Below are 16,126 nucleotides of genomic sequence, written 5' to 3' on the forward strand. Positions count from 1 at the left end.
CGTCTATAATGTCAAGACAGCAGCAAACGCCCGAAACTGCATAATCTCTTGGGCTGTCCTATACTCTCGCTTGCCACTGATTAAGACGTGATCTGTTCCTGTCAATCGCTTTTCTGAAGTCACAGTCTGAAGAATTCTTCTAAGATGTTTAGGAAGTTTACTGTAAATGATCGACCTTGTCATTTGTACACTGTGAATGATTCTGCTGGTTCTGTGCAAGCACCAAAATGGCATTACTTATCGTCAGTTCTGTAAGGCTCATGCCTATGCTTTTGTAGACAATAAGCCTTGTTAGATAAACCACTGTGTCTGCTTAATCTGCCGGTCATTGACAAATCCAATCTTCCAGTTCATCAGGGCAAGTATCTGGTCGAGCTCAACCATGTTTTCGGCCTTGAGCTTGCTCTGAACCGCCTCTCCTGAATTTTGAAGAGCGTAGTGGCGGTCGTCAACCAGCACCACCCCCGTGTCCTCGCCGCTGATCGGGTTGTAGCCACCATCGGCAGCGATAATATGATGCAGTATTTTGGGATCCAGCTCGATCATGTTCGATTGCCAGGAGCCGAAGGCCTAGATGAAAGGTAGACGGCCGTTATTCCTCCGCTCAGTCAAGTAGCTGGCGGGGAAAAGTGGTTCTCGGGAAGGGGTGGTGCAGAAGACGCAATCAGTTGCGCTGAGGAGGGTTTTAATCTGTTCCTGGTAATCTAACGCAGGTGTCGATAAAGCGAAAAGAGCAGTCAGATTTCCAGCGGGCTACGTTTCTCTGGACACCGTTCCAATGAGTGCATCCACCCGGTCCCGAGAAGGATTCGCAAAGGTAATGGTTCTGACCTCAGAGCCTCTTAAGGTCAGGATAAGGCGCGTGTGCCTCAGGGCCTGCATGCCAGCACCAAAAATGACAATATTTTCAACATTGACTCTCCAAGTGAAAGGCACCATGGCATTCATGGAAGTTCGGTAGCCAGTCACTTCTTCGGAATCTAATATGCCCGTGAGATGGCCCTATCCGATCATCAGGATTAGGATTCCAAGCAATGGATCCTTCTTGCCGTCGGGTCTAAGAGAAGGCTCGACAAGGAGCTTGACACCGACGCTCGAGTCTAAAGTAAAGGGCCTGAAAAGAGTGCGTTGTCCAGTTGGGCGAGTAATGGCACTAGGATCGAGCTGGTACAGACGCTCGCCGCTAATAGAAAAGTCCTCAAAGGTTTTCTCAATAAGCTTTCGAAATTCGGTAGCTTCGTCTTTAGTGAGGTTAATCAGTATTTGATCAACGGCATAGTTATCCAGATACTGCATCTTGGGTGACTTTGAGCACTCTGAGTACGCGAATTTCACGGTTCGTATAAATAAAAGGAACAAAAATCTTCACGTTTTATAAAGGGTTATCTGCAGGGCTATGTGCGTGGCGGGACGACGTAAGTTATCTCTGAACTTGGCTTCGGGAACCGAATTTATATATTAGGCCTAACACGGGGTTCGGAGGACTTGCCGCTGAGTTATTGCCTCTAATCCAACGGCTTCACTGCCGAACGGCAATGCAGCCGTACTGGCTTTTCACTAACTAGAGGAGAAGATGTGGTTTCCTGCATCTTTTTATACTGGCATGGGAACTAGGTTCTACTATCTCTCACCGACGCCTGGATCCCTCATATGTCTCTTAACCATGCGCCAGGTTTTTAAATGAGCGCCAGAATGGTTATGTATAAGTTCCAATCAACTTACCACCTCACCTCCTGTTTCGTTCCCTGGCACTGGATTTGTTAGATAAAAGTACGAAAGCCCTACATAATCATCTTAAGCTCAGAAAATGAGTAACAGCCTAGATTAGTGGCATAATATGGCTGAGCGGAGGGGATATTTTATTGTTCACACCCTGTTGTCGTATCTACCAGTTTACGAATGGAAAACTTAGAGAGCAAGCTTCACCTTGATTATATACAGGTACTTATAGGTGTAGTTTCTCTTCAGGTAGCGCTCACTGTTGTCATTGGCTGTTTCGCACCCTGCTCCTGACCTGGAGAGGCCGCTGTCACCCCATCTTGTTTGATACGAGATCCCTTATGTTTATAAGAAAGCCACCTAAATTAGTTAGTAAATAAGACGTCCTGCATATTTAGGAACCTTGGTGCAAGCATACCATAACCCAATCGCTATAGCTATGACGGCCGGAACTCCCAGTCCCACGCTCAAGCCAATAATAAGTTGAGTCTTGTTAGAATTGCCGCCATCGTCGGCTGAGCCAACACTTTCAGCACTACCAGTTTCTGAAGAAGTCGGTTGTGGGGGAACATAGGAAACCGGCGTCCCGGACAAGGCACCGAAAGTGCGAACATTGTTCCCAAAGGAAATAGCACCTTCCAGGGTAGTAAAAGTATCCACGGGGAAGGTGGCTTCCATATTTGGTCCTACAGTTAGAACTGTCGTCAATGCTCGCTCAACAGATGTTGTACTCTGCAGGCGGACAGGACAGTTGACGAGACCCTTTGAGGAGCAGGACACCATGGTGTACGTTGATGTGGTGGACACTGTAGTTGTCGTCTTCTCGAGATCATTGTCCCGCTCTTCTAGTGTGGAAACGGGTGTAGTAGTCGGTGAAGACGTCTTGCTTCCAGCACAAATGCTCGCCAGGGTGGTATAGAAAATAGGAACGGTGGTACTAGGCGCAGGGCCCCATTCATACTCAGCAACAGCGACAGTTGCACCCGCAGCTGCGCCCACGGCAAGAGTATATTCGGCAACAACTTCGACTGCACAGTCTGCATCGTCGCTAGTAGAAGCATCAGCCTGCACGAGAAAGTCGCCCACATAAGCGAAGACTTCAGCGCCTATTCCAGCACTAAAACTGGCAATGTCGGCCAAGATTGAGTTCGGACTTGCAATCTCAAACCCAACGCTGGCTTCCAGTAGGAGTAGGGCTTGTAGGCTACCGTGGCCTTCAATGACTACTGGAAGAAATTCCATTCTTCCACCGGGCCTGCGAGAAGACTATTAGACTTCGATTGACGAAGAAGAGAAGCGTATGGGATGAGTGTCGAGTTCACGGGGGCTCACATTGAAATTTGCGAGACATTCTTGTTGAACAGTTCCAACTCTAACGCAAACGCATCGTCAAGTTTAATATGAAACCCACTGCTGATGTCAATTTCCGCCTGGGCGATCAGCACCAGCGAGACTTTGAACAGCGCGCCTGCCTCAAGGCCAGGAATGGAGAAGCCAGCAACACTCTGCGACGTAAATAAGTTCAACGTATATGTTGCCCCAGCGGACAACTGGATATCCAGCTCCACATAAAGCTCTAAGTCGTTGAATTCAAATTGCGCATGTACATCTGGGAACCCGTCTGCATCATCGAGGTCCAAGTCCAAGTCGAGGGTCGGCCAGGCAGGAAAGTCGAAATCCGAGATACTGTCAATATCAGTGACGTTGCCGATTAAATCATCAACAAAAGTTTCGAGCTGGTCAATTGCCGACTCTGTCACGTTTGCAACCTCATCCACGACATTATCTATTGCCTGGGTAATATTGAAGTCGTTCTCCACGGTCAAGAAACCGCTGACAGACCCATTGATATAACATGCTGCGCAAACAACTGCAAGACCTCCCTCGAGGTCTAGTGTTGCATCCTCTGATGCAACAGAGGCATTTGTACTGGAACTAAAGACTGGCTGTCAGCAAGCGTGTCAAACTATCGGCGAGACGATTTCGGGGTACCTTATTCCAGCGGAGAATAGGGTAGCGTCAGCCCAACTTTTCGTCAATTTCGTTTCATTAAGCGTGTACGTTGTGCCCTTAGCGGAGTCCAGGGCCCGCTTGATGGCAATAGTTGTGTCTTTGTCAGCATTATGGTACGTTTGCAGAGGGGTGTATCCTGCACTGGAGGCTTGAATGAGGAAGAGGAATTGAAGGAAAGCAAGCACGTAAACGTGTTGGAGGATCATGCTGCAGAACTCGAATTGTCCCCTTTCATCTTCCTTTCCTCAAGCCCGGGGGTGCAACGATTTAATCCATTGTTTTATCTGTCATCTTTGCCGTGCTGCAACTGCTGCGCCGCAAATGGGGCCAAGGGCCAAAAGAGGACTAATGTGCTTAGTCTCCTTGTGCGGCACAGCACGCTACTGTGTTTCTGATGCGTTCGTCTCAAAACTACGGCTTGGGTTGTTTGAAGATCGGTGGAGCCAAAGATAAGAGCCGGCTCAGCTCAATAGCTCCATTACCCTAGCGTAGGTTTTGTGTTGAGCTAGTGTTCCCACCCACGGATGCGTGCGCAATAGCCGGGAAGATGCTCAGTGTAATCTGTACTTACAGTGTAAGCTGTGGGACTACGGGCTGGCCCGCAGGAATGATCCCTCGCGTCTGTAGACTAGGTTCGTGTTCTGGTTCCTGCCTGCGCATCTAAAGGATCGAGATCACCTTTGTTATAAATAATACACTAATCACATCGTACTTCTGTTGGTGTACGTTTGCAGATCCCATATAGGTATAAGATACATAGAACGCATTGCTGTTATCAATTGAACCCCTCGATAGGCATAGACTAGGCTCATACAGGTGCAATGTTAATGGAACCAAAAGAAATTATAATAGCACCATGCTCTGTTATTAGAGTCGGACATTCGTAAGCTTGTAGCTCTATTTCATTAGACATCCGTTAACCATCCGTTAACCCGAGAATGTTTCAGCCGTGCCAGATTACTGAATACTAATCTCATGTGAGCTTGGAGGGGCGGCCCTGGGCACAGTGAGGTGAAGGAATGCTGTCTGTCTGAGTAGCCTGGATCCCGTCCTGGCTAGCACGTAAGGAGGAAACAGAAAGGGCGCTAGAATTGGCGGATTGGCGGATAGAGCACTTGTTAACCCATTAGCGGGCTTGTTCGGTATTAGTGGAGTCGGCGACTAGCATTTGTAATTAAAGGTTCTTAGCATTTTAGCTCGTCTCTTGGCCTTAATATGATTCTTAAAATTAATAACAGAAAATTCGGGTTTGGCTGATCGACATACTTCCCCAGGCCCAAGCTATTTGTCTCTGAGAGGCTGAACATAGAGCTACAGGGAGACATGCGCGGAATCTACGCCTTTGCCAATGAGCATGACTTCCCCTCATCAATGTGAAATTGGCTATGTCCTCGTGACAGCACTCTTATTCGTTTGGGCTGGCTTTCCTCCTGAGACTAGAATAGCTTGTCGCACGCTGCTAGGACGGGCCGCTAGCAGCTCCGGTGATCCCCAACCAATCCTACGCCTGGGCGATGCAGCTGGCCCGTCTGTCCCACTCACGGCTGGGGTATGGATCCTGTCACTGCTTTTTAGAGTCACGCGGCGGTCGTTAGGCGCATTTCCCGCCCCAGATTCCAGGTTGCCTCGGTGCACCTTTCCATATAGGGGCTGAGCTGACAATGATCAAAGGAACTTTCAGGGCCCCAGTGTACCCACATGCTTAAGTTGGTTGGTTAGTTAAGTTGAGTGGAAATGCCGGCATAAGAGAGGTATTCGTTCCATTCCGTCTTCTATCACCCACCGATCATAAATACACGTACGGCAGACTATTACGACGCGATTGTAATGTCAACGATTTCATGTAAACGCTGGTATTGGGCCGGCAGAATCTAAATTCATAGTAATTTGCTGTACAGAATCGCTTGCTTTGTTTCACCATTACCACTAGTAATTACTCGTCCTGAGAACCAGAGAAAATGCAAACCTGATCAGGGAGCTATGCATGAAACCTGTGTAACTAGCATGCTGCTGCTAGCATGATGCTTTACTTGCTGAAGGGACCAGTATAGTCATAGCTAAATAGGTTTATTAGGTCCCGTTCTTATGATTATGCGAGTTGATTTCGATTATTATCTGCACCTGCCTCTCGTGGACCCCCATTAGACAAGTAACCACCCCATCATTTGTTCTGCAGGGATTATCAGTGCAGACATCATCTGCCGCCTTCTGAATCTCTTGTATAGAGCAGCAAGAATCAGTCTGCCACTCATACTTACTGCAAGGTCTCCAACGCTCGGGAATCTGCTGCCATCCAGGAAGCCAGATTAGCCTTGTACGCCTTGGCAGGATATACATGTGATCTCCACGCATTGCCCCTGTAATCGAATAAGCAAAGTCTTGTTTGCTGTCCTTGTGTACCATCACGCAAGTGGGGTGGGCAAACTGGTGAGACAACAGGGTGAGCGGCTCACCCTTATTGCGCGATCTGGCTTTCAGCTGGGCTCGTCTCCCCCGTCATCCTTGCGCGAGCCTGGGGACCGGCTATATGATAGAGGTTCATCATGATAAACACTTTAGGCCAGCCACTGAAAATACTAGCACCCTTTGTAGTTCGATGAGACTACAACAGGACAAAAACTACGGTTATCTTAAGACCTCTGTATCACTAACTCGCGATCCAACAGCAACGCTGGCAGACTAATTTTGAATATCTCCATTTTCAGCGAAATTGACCCCCTCTGAATATATGATTTATTGTCAGCGCAAGTACTCAAGAGGCGCAGACGCATACTGTGATTGACCCCAGTGATTCTGTTAGTATGGTAGGTATCAGGGGTATCCCAAAACAGTCAACATAGTGTCGTTGTCAAACATCGTCTGCTCTCAGGGGTATGATACCTCAACCATCAAGAGCATTTGAAGCAAGTCATTGGTCAAGATATAATATACGAGCTTCATTGATCCCTGCATAACATGAAAATAAAATACTTATTAACAGAACCACCGGGGTCAATCAAAGTAGAAATTTGTACACTGCATGAAAGGGAACAAGACAAAGTCTGCAGCCACTGATTCCTAGCATTCATTCATTTGCCGCCGCTGGCATCCATTGCACCCTTATCGGCTCATGCTGGCTACTTCGAATCCTTTGGTCCTTTGACCATAGCTGAAACGTCAGATCCGCCGCGCCAACGACCACTCGAACCTCAAATAAAGCGCGCCAATACCGCGGACGCATGTTATACCACCTTCTATTCTTCATTTTCCGGTCCACGTCATCCGTACTGATGTCTAAACTACAGACATGCTGCGCGCCTTTGCCCTTCATGCTCTGTGGTAGCAAATCGGGGGGATTCGTGGACATGACGACATGGACTTTCCAAGGAAGATGCTCCTCGCCGGGCTTTATCTTGAGCTGAAAATCCTTTGATATACCCGTGTGAGGAACAGTGTGGCCCTACGACCGTTAGTACTTCTGTGAGCGGGATTGGCATTGGAAGATACCTGGATGATCAGCCACTCAATCTGGTCAATGGCATAAAGATTGTTGTCTCTTGGATCTCGCCGGACTGGCTCTCCTATATGCTTTTCCGGATCATATATCAGGTCACAGATAATGCCGTAGCTGACCGGTGACCGTCTGGACCCAAACATCACCACTCCGCGTTTCAACTGCTGGATTCGGTCAAGAAGCAGTCCATGGACAACCGCAAGCTGTGGCTCTTCCGCCATGAGCACCTGCAGGCCGAGGACATTGGGATGCTTCGCTACTCCTGGAACTGCATATCGTTGATGTAGACGATCCCTAACGTAGGGAGAGCTTCCAAACCCACCCGAGAGAATAAGATATGACTGCATTGAGTGAGCTCGACGCCTCTGAGTAGAATGGTGGGCTTACAATACGATCTTGAGGATATTTTGTCTCCATGTTCTGGATCTGGCGGTCAAGTAGCTCGCACATTTCGTTGATTTTCTTGTCAAAGGAACGCTGAATGTGTTCCCTGGTAGAGAATTAGCAAATTCGCCATTTCAATTTCCCCTGGGAGGAGCAAATACCATTCAATACTCATCTGACCATCGTAGATACCGGCAACTGGTAAATCAGTTCTCGAGTTTTTTAAGAAGGGCACTTCAAGGCTGAGCATGGGTGTGCGTGCGACGTCAGTTCCAAAGGCGCATTTTAACCGCTGGAAGCGACCCGATAGCATCTTCCATGCAACATGTTCAGGTGTGTGCTCTAATTCATCCCTTACTTTAGACAGCCGTTCAACGATAAGCCTGTAAATTGTACGATCAATGAACACCGATCCAATTGGGCGTCCTACGAGGTTAGCTGCGATAAAATCAGGGGTTGACAGCCTCACCCTCAACACTCCCTAGCTGCTCCAATTTCACAGGCTCCCCATGGTCGGAGGCCAGTTTTAAAACGTTCACGTCCTACAACCCGGTTAGAGTACGATTCAACATACGAATCCATAGGAGCAATCTCACCGTAGTCCCTCCACCCGAGTCGCAAACCAGGATCGTATCTCCGGTCTGGGTATGTCAAACGCAACTCAACCAGTTTTGCGTCAATACTGAAGCCAACCAACCTGATAATACTCACGACAGGCATATACCGCTGCCGCCTCAGCCTCTGTGAGTCCAATACAAGCCCAGTGGTTAGGAGCCCCGGCCTTGATTGCCTCGGCAATCAGCCTGCGTATGTCCTCAATCAAGCGAACATCTTTCCATGTCGTCGGCACGCTGAAGATGAATTCTACGCGCATCTTCTCGAATCCCGGAATAGACCCGTGAAAATGAGTCACAACATGCTTATAAATGCACGATATGTAATCCTGGAACCAGCGCCGGGCTTCCTTCCTCGTTATGCTCGTTCCCGTGCTCTCGCTCTCGCTCGCGCTCTGCGGTGCCAAATGCAGCTTGAAGAACTCCTTTATCTCTGATGTATTGTCTTCCGTATCGCAACCGAATCCCCATTCTGCAGGCGTCTTTCCGTCTGGCCGGTAAACAAGACTCGTCGGGACTTTGTTGGCAAGTTCGCTGAGCAGCTTGCCAGGCCATCGCTGGATCGTTTTGGGTGGACCCCATTCCGGACCGATCGTGTAGGCGACACCTGAGAAAACCAGCTGCATAAGAATGGCCTCAAAAAGTCAACGAGGGCATACAACCTGTGCATGTCATGCCAAAATCAATCCCCACCACAATGTCTGGAAACCGCTCTTCTACCCATGTCGACATGGTGTTGCTAACAACAACTTCTTTGCCATCCATAAACGGCTTGCAGAAAGGGGATGTGACGGCGAAATATGAGGCCGGTAGTGGAACTGCATGAGCTAGCCGACTCTGTATTTTGATTGCTCTGAAACCCCATCTATGCACAAAGAATGGCGGTGCCTTCCAATGAGCCAATTGCATGACGGAAAACCAGAGACTTGTGTTGGTCCATGATATTTGGCCAACTTGTGCATGTTTAAATTGCAGGGGCCATGCCCATAGACCTATTCAGAAAGGGCTAGCCCAACAGTCCCGTTTTGTCCCGCACCTACTAGTATTTTTCAAACTGTACGTCTCACACCAACTGATGCTTTGTTAAAACCTAGCTTCCCTCCGATTCTCTTTGCAATCCGTGTTTGAGGAACAACTCGTGTCAACATTCAGTTTGGGATTGCCAGGACTAAACCTCGACCACAATGGATTATTCTACAGCAGGAGAAGGCCCATTCACTACAACTATTCCCGGATCTACCGAGCCGATAACTGGGACTTCGTTCACTATTTATCCCACAGATACTACAATTCCAACCACAACGCGTTATGTCTTGCTGAGTTCGCAGGCCATCGACGTAATCACAACCTACCAGCCAGATGCGGCCGGTTCCTATGTGTCAGTGGGAGAAACTACAGTAACCACCACTCTCACCGATCTGCCATCCACGGAGACGGGGTCATCCACAGAAACTGCGGACGCAACACCGCCCCCAACGACAACCCCGACTACCCCAATGACAACCCCAATGACAACCCCGACGTCAGAGTCAACAAGACAAGCCTCTACGACTACAAGGCCGACCTCAGGCACACAAACAGTCGACTCCAACACCTCATCCCAGGCCTCTGCCAATGAAACCAGCAATGGAACCCTCGCGGGGGCGATTGTCGGGAGCATTGTTGGTACTGCACTCCTAACATTTCTTCTAGCATTCTTGTTCTTCCGGCGTCGCCGAGCACGTTCAGCGGCCAAAGAGCTCGAGCATGGCGTAGGCTTGAGGTCGAAGTCCGGTGCAACCGTGAGCACCGCTGCTATTTCTAATGAGAATTCAAGTGACAGTTTCTCCTTAGCGGCCATCATTCCCCAGTCAGCCGACGACGAGACCGTCCGCAGCCGGATTCTTACAATAATCGACCATGCCAGTCTGCACGTCGACAACTACTACGGGGCTAGGTCCCCCTATCCTCAAATCACCCCGGGTACTCGGGCTCGGTTAGCGGAATATGATTCAGGTCATCTACCAGGATCACTCGATACCATGCTCGGGCAGCGCGGCGTCTCGCGCAAGGTCATTACCCACGCTCTAGTCTACAGACTACTGCAAGCGATTCGCCCTGGGGGCGAGCTTTTACCGAAACTACTGGCAACCCAGCCACAAGTTGACCAGTCTCCCGCGTGTACGTATCTTCCAGGGCCCCTTGTATCTCATCTGGATACCTAATTGAATCTTAGCCACTGAGAATGCGCTGTTCGCTTGGCGCATGGTGACCGCGCATCTCTACAACCAAGACGCATACAATAAAGGTCCAACTCATACCGCCGCCCGAGATCAAACTGCAAGCAGCCTCGCCGCCGATTTCACATCCGCGTTTTCCCCGTACGCTCTGACAACGTTTTCAGAGAGCGACCGCGTCTCTCACCTCGGCAAGCTCACAATTTCCACAGCAGAACTTGGCATTTGGCTCTTTTCTCAACCTTGCACGTTTGAGTTCGTGTGGAATAAGAGCCAGAATGAGTTTACAGTTGTGCCACAGGTTATCAAAACGTTTGATGAGCAGGGTAAACGTCTGCCAAGGCCGCAAGTTCTTATTGAGGCGGTACAGGAAAGGTATCCAAGCACGGTCTAAGCAATAAGCTATGGAGCGAGATTCCCACAGAAAGGAGACACGATGGGCTGAGGGGTAGCATATATAGTTGTAATAATAATGCACCTGTTTGATATTATCCTATTCCGTAGAAGAAACCATTATTATGACTGCCTCCCTTGAGCCCACCGCCAAGATAACATGTCCAAGAGCTCATCATCTAGCTTCTCAGGTGCTACCTCATCACTTTGCATGGGAAACTCAGCTGCGGAGATAGACGTTGAGTGCGGTGCCGCCGACACCGGGGAATTTGGGAGTAAGAGCGCAGGCTCTGTAACGGCCACCTCCATGCCAGCATCCTGTAACTGGACTGATAAATCCCATACAGGACTTTTGGGCCTCGGTTCAGTGCTAGACAGAGACGATCCGTATATTGGCCCAGGGGCTGAGGGCTCAGGTGGTCCGCCTACTGTTCCCCTTTCTGAGTCCCCTTCCGTTTCATGTTGGCGTGCCGCATCCTGAACGAGTCCCATTTGCGCTTCGTTGGGGAGATGGAGAGACTGTAATCTGCCTATAACCCCCATCAGGCTTGCATGACAGAGCATTAACCGCTCTCTTTCCTCTTTCGCGCGTCTCGAATCTCGGACCAACCACCGTATTTGAGATTTCATCCCAACATGCCCATTGTTAAGCTCTTGGTCTACCCTGAACGTCTCTGTAATTTTAAGAACCTCCCGTATCGCATCTTCCGTATCAGAGATCGTGGCTCCGATCCATTCTCGCTCATTCTGGGAGAGGAGGTGTGACTTTTGCGTGAAGAGATGGCGTGCTTGCGTGGATTGGGTTTCGATGTGACGATTTAGAGTAAGTAAAGAGGATGTTGGGTTGTTCGGTGTGGTTGGAGCTGCGGTGTTAGACAAGGAGGCGAGGATGCTGGGGACGGCGACGGAGAGTCGCGATTTCGCCTGTGATGATGAGGACTGTATTCTGTCGAGCGCTACGCTAATGGTGTGCGATGATGCTTGCTTGTTGGTATTTGTGCCTGAGTTTGGACTAGGATTTTCATTCTGGTATCTTGCGATGTCGCTGCTATGTGTTGACGACTGGGATTTGGAGTCGGAAATCGAAACCGTTGAGTGTTTTTGCCTCAGGTTGGTCAACGTCAATACGCTCTTCTCCCCGAGGTTCTGCAAATTGCGGTAGAATCTGGGACGGCTCTGGCTCTGGGATGTCATTTTGTTCTTCGTCTCAGCCAGAGTAAGGCCTCGAGTGCGATTTGTAGAGGTGAGTTGGATGGGGAAAATCGCGGCGAACCAGAGCTTGGGGAAGAAATGTGACATTAAGGCAAAGCAGTTTCATGGATGGGGTCGTATGCAAATTACTAGGCTATACGGTGCCAGAACCGCCCGTCTGGGGTGCTCACGAGTCATAGCAATTTTTTTGGAAGAAGCAAACAGGCGACTAGTGAGCTACTACCCTTAAGCGTGACCACTTGGAGGAACCAGGGGAACATGAAACATGCCTCTTGAGGAGAGCCTAATAGCCGAGCCTTGAGAAAGGCGGAGGTTATCAACTTTTTCGGAAAGCATCCCACAAGTATCGCGTTGGAATCAGGTCCAGAACGCCATCCAACTCTTAGCGTCACTTAGGCAGTACAGGGCCTATCCAGGGGGGAGTACTTTTGCGTCAGGCAAGCCCCGCGTTAGTTTATATCAGTGGGTAGCAAGGTAGGGTGGATGAGTCGCCGATTGCCTAGCGTCCAATTGACTCACGCGCTGTCACAACCTCGTAGCATATGACTAGCCTCTAGATACTCTGAATGCTAGAGAAAGGAAATTCAAGCCCCATAGCATACATGTTCGGTGTTTTAGGAATGCGTCTCTACTCCATAAACAACCATAATTATCCGTGTCAAATGGGGCGCCATAGTTGGGTGGCCAATTGGCTGTCGTACATGCCTGAACAAACAAACCCGTGTTCGGTCCACAGGGACCCACGCCCTATACCTTAGATGAGCAATTTTTGTGATAAGAGTAGACCATTAGACTACCAAGAAATCTAGTGCACTGCGGGGCCGGTGCGGCGCGGGCCGCAGCTTTCCCCTTTGGGACAAAATGTGACATTAACTTCTAGTGGGGTTCTGTCGAGATCACAGGTGACGTGCTAAATGCCGCAAACACTAAGTCGGCTAATCCTTTTGGGTGCGCTAGCTCAAAGCAGTAAGGCCAACTTAGAGTTAGCTAAAATATAATCCTATTTGTCAGGAATAGGTTTTTTCTCCTCTACTTTGCCGTACTCTGAATCTCCCTGGAAAAGTATAAGATTAGTCAATAATTATACCTAACTACCATTATATCTATAACTTTGCAGATTCTAGTACTATGAATATTCTAGAACAGCTACAAGACATATTTCTCTCGACTAGTTTGTGACTCGTATGTACTACATAGATATAGGAATGTGTTATGAATAATATAAGAGGGTAGAAAGAAAAAAATTGGTAAGTAGCTAACTCTAGGCTGGCTATTCCTTCTGAATATGCTAACCCAAAGAGGTATGGCCAGAGTTAGCTAAGAAATCTTAGAAGGTTATCTGCGACCACTGAAGGACTCCGCACCAAGTCGGTCAAAAGCTTACAAGATCACACGGAGGTCAAGCAAAGATCAGTTAACCGAGTGCATACCCTGCTTTAATTTGTTTTGCGCTATTGGTACTCTACGACAGTCAGACCGATTTCGCTTTCGCAAATCGAGCTCGGTGTACCGCAGCCTCCTTCCCAGCTACCGCGGAGTGGACAGCCCTAGATCTAGAGAGGAAACCGCGGTATCCCTAAGAGCACTTCCAGGACTGTACAGCTTGCTAACGTAATCAACGACATCGAAGGTTATTGTGCCATCTGCTAATCTTCTTTCTTCGCCCGTCCCTTGCCGTCCTTACTCAGGCCGACCCACTGAGTTGCTGAGATTGACTGCCTGACTATTACTCGATTAGCCTGCAATTTACTCTTGGAACTTTGATGCATGGCTAAGTGATAATTGAGGCTCCGCACAACTGACTGTTGTTGCCCCAAGAAGAATGGCTCTTGAAGATAAGCTATCCAGGGAGCTTAACTGATTGATAGACCAGATGCTAGACAGCAAGCTAACCCAAACCGTCCATCCACTTCCCAGAATTCTTCCAGACTCAGACTGATGGTACTCATGGTTGAGGCATATAGAACATAAGGGAGATAAATCTGGTCTCTTAGTTTAGTTTATTAAAAGAGTTCTGAAAAAAGGGCTAGTGCAATGAGGGTCATGATCACAATTCAAATATAGGTTTGGTGCCTGGACTCTCACCTTCTAGCGTATACAGTGAGCTACTGGTAGTGACATCACCAACCTCTGCTTTCGAGCAAAGCAATCAAACACAGAGAGACATGCACTTAGGGGGGAGCATGACCATACCAGCAGCGGCACCACTCTAGGCTTCAGAGCTTAAGTATCAGTCAACAAGTAGCAGCATTGATTCCCTTCGTAGGGCGTGCCCATTTTGCTTTCCAGTTGAAGTACACCCGTGTAAGTAGATCCACCAATGTCAGCTGATGTGACACAAAAAGTGCCAAAGAAACTGACTAGTTATTATCTGCCAGATCGTCAGTCGTCGTACGTGAGTACTTTGAGGGGTCATATAAAACGAAAGGCGGATAAGTAGAGGAACATGTTGAACCAACTCATCGCCATTCGCTTAACATCTAAACTGGGTGTGTCCTTCCCTGTACAATTTCTATCGAAATTCTTACGTGTACCATCGCAGCTATACCTAAACTGTATTGCACGTCCGGTCACACCTCGCCTATCAGTAGCTAGTACCTGAGTACCAACCGAAAAGACTGTCAAGCTGAAAGCCTTCAAATGAGATCAGCATGTTCGTCTGGCTATCAAAATGGAGATCTGATGAAAGCACTTAAAGTGAGATGTCATAATCCGCGGGATCCGTATAGTTGGTTTAACTCTAATGTTGAAAGTTGAGGGTGACTTAGTGACAGTAATTAGCAAAGTATATTGCCTCTAGCTTCTTGAACTGGGTATTCCACCTGTTCTTTATTCATATGTTGTACTTTTCCGGCCTCGTTTTGCTTCGACTGCGTGAAGGTTGACAGGCATATCGGGAGTAATGGTAGTACAGCCTCGCATAAGGTAGGTAAGATGAAAAGATTATTCAAAGGATCTGAGTTGACAAGACGCCAGGATTATGCTATGGTGCGTCAGATGGCTTGCACCAAAGCTCCAGTATCTACTCCATTGCTAGTTAAACGAAATGAGACGCCTTGCTTTTCTTGCTCTAGCTCCAGTACTCGTGAAAGCATAAGGGCTGTTAGAGACTAGCACATGCGGTGATACGGCCTACATAATACCTGATCCATCGACGGCATTTGTCACGCCGACAGGGGATCTCCCAGCCGCAACAATCCTCAGACCATCAATATAACTAACCGGGGCCAACTGCTTCACTAAAAACTCAGCATTCTGGCCACCAGCATAGAGCAATTGTCGGTACTCCGCATCAATTCGGAACGTCGCAATGTCCCACATTCTTTTCCAGCCACTGTTTACCGTGGCGGCCTCCGACCAATGATTCCGGATATTGGTTGCGTGCTTGTAAAATGAGGACCGTTTGGCAACTTCGCATGCTTGAACAAATTGCACGGAGGTAAATTGTTCGAATGTAGATAATGGTTGCGCGTTTTGTGGTGCCTCGACTTGGTGAAAAGGACAATCAATATTCCCTCCGGCTTCGCATGCTCCAGTCCGAGTGCCACTTATCAAAGTCAGCCCACTTGCTTCTCGACTCTCATGGATGTAGCCCTGAGTTGCTCCAGAACGTCTGTCTCGGGTGGATTACTGAGGAAGGGACCTTCGAGCGTTAGCATGGCCGTTGAGGACTCGAGACGGCCCATATCCCAGCCAAAATAGTGGCATCAATTGCTCAGCGCTAGGGCAGAACTCATCTCGCCACCTCAAAATATTCTCATCGCCACCGTACGTAGATCCAGTCGGCTCATTCCAGTCCCTGTTATCATCGTATTATCGAGGATCGAGCTCATGCTTCACGTTCTCGCGCTCGTCTCCATACACCAATTACCACCCTCTCTCCTGTCAATGCATAACTGCCCAAGTCTAGGGATATGAGATCCTGACAGGGACAAGATTTGCCCGCTGTGAGATAGCAATTGTCTGTCTATCTTTTTCAAGGCTGGTAGTGGCGAACAGGTTAAATTAGGGGAGGCAGCCCAGTTTGTGGATAGTCTTCCAGTGTCTTGGGATGGTAGCTGGCCGGTGAGGATGAGAAGTTC

General features: G+C 48.6%; 5 protein-coding genes across 5 annotated transcripts, besides 1 other annotated feature; 1 reads left to right on the top strand and 4 right to left on the bottom strand.

The window, feature by feature from the left end:
- Positions 1 to 16,126: part of a sequence feature (contig 1.59 1..177453(-1)) that runs on past both edges of the window.
- On the bottom strand, positions 292 to 1,296 carry ANIA_03521 (uncharacterized protein; the record flags this gene model as incomplete). Its single annotated transcript, XM_656033.1, has 3 exons — positions 292 to 570; positions 832 to 1,002; positions 1,093 to 1,296. The coding sequence occupies 3 exons, from the start codon at positions 1,294 to 1,296 to the stop codon at positions 292 to 294; spliced, it is 654 nt and encodes a 217-aa protein (XP_661125.1).
- Positions 1,965 to 3,938, bottom strand: ANIA_03520 (uncharacterized protein; the record flags this gene model as incomplete). The annotated part of the gene is made up of 4 exons (XM_656032.1): positions 1,965 to 2,079; positions 2,138 to 2,974; positions 3,052 to 3,654; positions 3,712 to 3,938. The coding sequence occupies 4 exons, from the start codon at positions 3,936 to 3,938 to the stop codon at positions 1,965 to 1,967; spliced, it is 1,782 nt and encodes a 593-aa protein (XP_661124.1).
- Positions 6,797 to 8,955, bottom strand: ANIA_03519 (Hsp70 family protein; the record flags this gene model as incomplete). The annotated part of the gene is made up of 7 exons (XM_656031.1): positions 6,797 to 7,171; positions 7,219 to 7,566; positions 7,613 to 7,715; positions 7,771 to 7,992; positions 8,184 to 8,250; positions 8,321 to 8,830; positions 8,883 to 8,955. The coding sequence occupies 7 exons, from the start codon at positions 8,953 to 8,955 to the stop codon at positions 6,797 to 6,799; spliced, it is 1,698 nt and encodes a 565-aa protein (XP_661123.1).
- On the top strand, positions 9,359 to 10,833 carry ANIA_03518 (uncharacterized protein; the record flags this gene model as incomplete). The annotated part of the gene is made up of 2 exons (XM_656030.2): positions 9,359 to 10,383; positions 10,439 to 10,833. Exons 1-2 carry the CDS (start codon positions 9,408 to 9,410, stop codon positions 10,831 to 10,833), a joined length of 1,371 nt encoding a protein of 456 aa, XP_661122.1. The 5' UTR covers positions 9,359 to 9,407.
- On the bottom strand, positions 10,956 to 12,026 carry ANIA_03517 (uncharacterized protein; the record flags this gene model as incomplete). Its single annotated transcript, XM_656029.1, has 1 exon — positions 10,956 to 12,026. One exon carries the CDS (start codon positions 12,024 to 12,026, stop codon positions 10,956 to 10,958), a length of 1,071 nt encoding a protein of 356 aa, XP_661121.1.

The sequence above is a fragment of the Aspergillus nidulans genome, chromosome II (assembly GCF_000011425.1).
Source record: "Aspergillus nidulans FGSC A4 chromosome II".
Lineage (NCBI taxonomy): Eukaryota > Fungi > Ascomycota > Eurotiomycetes > Eurotiales > Aspergillaceae > Aspergillus > Aspergillus nidulans.